At 39.9% G+C, this 5,216-nt stretch overlaps 1 protein-coding gene across 1 annotated transcript in view; it reads right to left on the reverse strand.

Annotated features, from left to right (window-relative positions):
• Positions 1 to 2,017: 2,017 nt before the first annotated feature.
• The window catches only part of grik4 (glutamate receptor, ionotropic, kainate 4), a 178,974-nt gene continuing 175,775 nt past the window's right edge, over positions 2,018 to 5,216 (reverse strand). The window contains exon 18 of the mRNA XM_016488825.1: positions 2,018 to 2,955. Within this exon, the coding sequence (XP_016344311.1) occupies positions 2,584 to 2,955 (372 nt within the window). The 3' untranslated portion in view covers positions 2,018 to 2,583. The remainder of the gene's footprint in view (positions 2,956 to 5,216) is intronic.

The raw sequence follows: 5,216 nt of genomic DNA on the forward strand, positions 1-5,216 counted from the left end.
TATTCAGCTTTCAGATGATGCATAAATCTCAATTTCGCAAAATTGACCCTTATGTATGGTGGCCGAGAGAGCTCAACACGCTGCAACTTAAGAAAACACATGCAAATTGAAAAAACACCAGCAAATTAAGAAAACATCTTCATCAGTTTGACAACACACCACCGACAACTCCACTGACCAATAGCCACTGCACAAAACAAATCCCAGCCGGGTCCGTCACTTTTTTGGGTCCCCTTGAAACATTTCCGTTGTGGTCCGTGCTATTTGCAGCGCGTTTCTTCATTTGCATGTGCTGTGAGGATTTGCAGCGCGTGTGTTGTCAAACTGATGAAGATGTTTTCTTAATTTGCTGGTGTTTTTTCAATTTGCATGTGTTTTATTAAGTTGCAGCGCTATGAGCTCTCTCGGCCACCGTACTTATGACTGGTTTTGTGGTCCAGGGTCACATTTGATACCTCCAAGTGCTCTGCTGGAACGGAAAAAATAAAGGGTCAATGGAAATGATCAATTCTAGTTAGTTTCCTAATGCAAATTTCTTCTTCCACTGTTCCACAACTATGTGATTTTTACACAGCAATTTTGAGGTCACATGACAAGCCAGATACTACTCTTTTTATCTTGTTAACCTTCTAATATCGGTCACTTTCGCTCATTGAATAAATTAGTCATGTCTAAGTGCTTGAGCCATGACATTGGAAGCTCATAACTTTTGTGCAATGCTACATTTCTTCTGACTTTTGAATACTTTTATGAGATTTGAATAATTACTGTATGTGCCTTTTTTGGCAATATTTCTTCACTTTTACCCAAATTGTAAATGCTAATATTAAACTACTTGTTTTAACCTTCCAGTGTAAGCAGTCTCTTCAAGTAGTAACTGTCTCCCAAATGCTTTTGCTTGTTTGCTGACAGTCTTTAAACCAGCTTGTGTCTCTGTGAATCTAAAGCTGATGAGCAGCTGATGCCATGCCCCACATAATATATGTGTCACATCTTGAAGTTGCCCCGATAGAGTTGTCTGCAGGTCTGTGTATCCAGCGAAAACCCACCTGCACAGCCATTCTAGTCTGCAATAGGAAATGAATGGAGCTGTATTTGTGCACATAGAAAAAATAACTTTTACAGAGAGGGCCGACAGATCCAAGAGATAAAACCTTCAAGATCAAAGCCAACCTTTCACAGAACTGAACACAATGCCATTTATTTTCATCAGGCATTAACACCGTATTGAAATATCATGTAGAAATGGATTCAGTTCAATAGAAATGCGCAGAAAAAAAATCAACAGGAGTAGCAAGTAACCTCTAATGGCTCTCCAAAACGTGAAGGCAATTTATTACAATTTGGCACTGCAAGTTGAGGGTAAGATCATGCCTAATAAAATAATTTCATTTTGGTATCCAAATTCTGCATCAGCTTTGGTACGTTGAAAAACTGATTGGTTGAATCCAGTTTTAAAAGGGTGTTCACCAGATGTTTTTTTTTTGAAAAACAGAAGTATGAATCCAAGACTTCACATGAACAAATGAATGTTTCTGGTTTCAAAAAGAAAATAAACATTAAACATTATGAGATGTTATGTAATATAAAGAAATGCCTGAATGTATATGCCTACGATCTCCAATGTCTCAACACACAGATATGTCTAGATGGAGTGACCCTGTCGGTAGTGGATTTCATCATGTATTGAGTGGTACAGATGAATGTAAGACCTTGACAGGAACAAAATCACCTCAGATCTCACTTTCCTGACATGTTTTTTGAAAGTGAACACATCTGATATCTCCAAGTGCCCTGCTGGAATGGCAAAATTAAGGGTCAATGGAAATTGGCATAAATCCTAGTTAGTTTCCCAATGCAAATTTCCTAAATGGGAGCATAATCTTCCATTTTTCCACAACTATTTGCAATTTTCATATCCCAGGAGTGCAACAAAATGAATCAAAACTCAAAAAAATTAAAAGAATAGAAAGTATGTCTTTAACCAGAAAAAAAAAATTCTCATGTTCTTCTCCATTCAGTAGCATCTAAGACCCTCGTACATGCACATCAAACATTCAGAAACATCCCAAAAACCTTTTTAATAGAATATAACTATTAATAAAAACAGATCGTAGTTGTTTTTGTGTTCAGTTCCCTTAATAGTTACTCCTTCAGGGGCTGGAATGAGACGGCAACAGCACAAAATTAATACAAAGTATTTTGGCACTCTAAAAAAGGTTGCGCTTAGTTGATCGAGTCTGCAGCCGTCTGCCGTCTACGGTGTGAAAAACGAAACTAAACGGGTGTCGTGAGAAGGAGATAACAGCAATATAGTGGTATCACAACAAAAGAGGAATAATTTAAAAATAAATCAACAGCACATTTAGACAAATATACTGCATAGTACAAAGCCCCTCTGCTGTGTCCCCCGAAAGCAGAGGGCCGCCAGGACAGTGTACAGAATCCAGTCGCAGCTCCTGGGCTGAATCGAGCAGCATGGACAGCTTCTCCTTTAGCTCCTTCTCCGGAGTCTATGTTCCCATAATCTCTGGGTCCAGCAAAGCCGTCGGTTTAACGTCTATCTGACACAGATCAGAGAGGTTATTCGTGTTCACTGTTGTTGGTGCCCTTCTCCCATTCTATACTCTCCTCGCTGTGGGTGGGCGATGCTCCTGGAGGGCCGGCCGGGCGCACTCGAATGCCCTGGAAGCGCCGGCACTCCGGGCAGATGCGAATGTGACTGCACCCTCGTGCCACCAGGGTGGCCTCCTGCGCCAGTCTGTGGGAGAGGGGTTCGGGCAGGCCGGTGCCTGTACACAGCTTGCCATTGCTGAGGTTCGTTGCCCGTCGCTCGTCCAGGGGCAGAGGCTGCGGTCGCAACACACTGGCTCCACGTCTGCGCCGTAACTGCAGGCTGTCCTGACACAGCACGATGCCCTGCAGCTCTCGTAGCATCTCCTCGCACATGGACAGCTGTGAGGCACAGACACGGAGACAGAGGGAGAGAAAGAGAGAGAAAGAGAGGCCAGGGGGTCTCGCTGACACACTGCTCACAGGGGGTAGCAGACAGCACAGCCAGAGCATTGATCAAAAATAACACTGGGCTATACAGGGGGTGGTGGCTGTTTATCTGACTGATGCACCGCAGAGAAATCAGAGAAAATGTCCTGAAGCGCTTGGTGATCTTGGTGTGTGTTCATTACATTCTCAACAAGTTCACTTCTTTAAATGTATTCTGTTAGAATGGCATTACAAAAAAAAAAAAAAAAAATGTAAAAAAAAATGTGACAAGTGAGTGGAGCTGCTGTGTTTGGGTCATTCTTTGTATGCAGTGCCTTTTGCTTTGAAAAATTGGGCTCAAATTGCTCCCGAAAGGATTTCATGATTGTTTACACAAAATAATCTGATTATTTGAATGCATATACAGTATATTTTTAATCACTTTACGAACAGAGTTGGCACATTTTCCCATGTCCTCTGGTGCTATTTGTCATCTTAATGGAATTCTGTCATACATGGAATATTATCGCACAGTATTACAAAAATAAAGTTTTAATTAAGGACTGTTAAATAAATAATCTTTGCTTTGAATCGTTAATTTCTCTTAATGGTTGTTTAACAGTAGTATTTTTCTTCTGTCCTCAGTAGTGTTTTCCCAACCTTAATTTCCTACGATGACATCAAATTTGAAGGGAAATACTATGCATATCCACTCAAACTAAACCACTTATTCTACCGTTACACAAAATTTCCTCAGTCCCCAGCACTATATCATTGAGAATTTAACCTTTGAATTTATGCCCTGTTTAGTTCCAGTATGTTAAGATGAGGTCACAAAAAAGGCACGTTTGTCTATTGTCAGTAGTGTAACATTGTGTGAAGCACAGCTGACACAGAAGTCACTTTCAAACCAAGCAGCTTTCTGTTGGTCAACAGTGAATGCGTATGACCAACTTGAACCTGTTGCAAAATCTGCATGAGGAAATCTTTCACCCTCATGCAAAATTTCAGATTGCGTGGATTCTTATTGAGATTACTGGATTTTTGACCAGTTGACAAAAAATTGGATTGATCAGATACATTTTTTTTTACAATTTCAGCAGTATATTTGATATAGACCTTAGTCAAGGTAGCACCATATTTAATTTTTGACAATTTCAGTTGTGAAATGTATGTGAACTAGGACCTTTAGTCTATCCCTCGCAGCCTCATTTTCATTGAACATGGTGTCTAATCTGACTAAGGTCTAATGTTCAGAAAAAAGCACTGGTTGATCTTCAGCAGCTGAGTTCTGGATTTTATTAGCGAATTTAAAATGAATGCTAATGGGATGTGGCAGAAAGTTTCTTTTAGTTATAGCTTATATTCTTTACATGTCACACAAAACCTTAAGTGTAGGTGCTATGTTTTGAGGTTGAAAAGGCACTGCATACAAACAATGACGTGATTCTAGGAGCTGTAATGTGGCCATCTTGGTGTTGAACCAATGTGATATAGTATGCATAAAGATATGTACACCAGTTATACAGAACAGAAAGTTGTTACCTATTGGATGACGAGCCATGCCAGTGCAGTTGAAGGTTCTGAGTATACATTTACATACAGGAATGCACCTCACACACACATAAACAAACATGGACACACTATTAGCATTACCTAATGCTAACACACAAAGCTACATTTCCCTTAGGCATAACGCAAATATTCAGTCTACTCATCAAAAAATGGGTTAAACTGCACTGCACTAGTCATTTTGACTTGATGTTGAGACATACAAACACAATCACACAAACACCCATATTCCCGACCAGTCTTCAATTAGCATTTAGTCCATTCTCACTTCGCACACACACACACACACATACATATAGGTATATTTACCCACAATGCTCTATGAATATGGGCAATCACAACTAGTCATGAAGACATTATAAACAAACAGCATGCATTTGCACCCTTAAAAAAAATTCACGTCTTGGGGTTCTACTGAAACATGCTGAAGTGTTTATTTAGTAAGAAAATTCACAGTGTTTCATTTGAAACAATGCAGTCACACAACTATCAATATGCTTGAGGGAGGAAAAAAAAGACAAAACAGAAGGAACTTAATTCCATTCAAATTTTAAAACGCATAAAATCTAAAAGTGTCTGGCACCTTTAGCGTGTGATGGCCTGTGTAGATCAGTTTGAGGTATATTCTTTGGTGTGCTGGTTGTGAGGTGTGGGATGGGGTG

Source organism: Sinocyclocheilus anshuiensis, unplaced genomic scaffold (assembly GCF_001515605.1).
Source record: "Sinocyclocheilus anshuiensis isolate Anshui unplaced genomic scaffold, SAMN03320099.WGS_v1.1 scaffold1455, whole genome shotgun sequence".
Lineage (NCBI taxonomy): Eukaryota > Metazoa > Chordata > Actinopteri > Cypriniformes > Cyprinidae > Sinocyclocheilus > Sinocyclocheilus anshuiensis.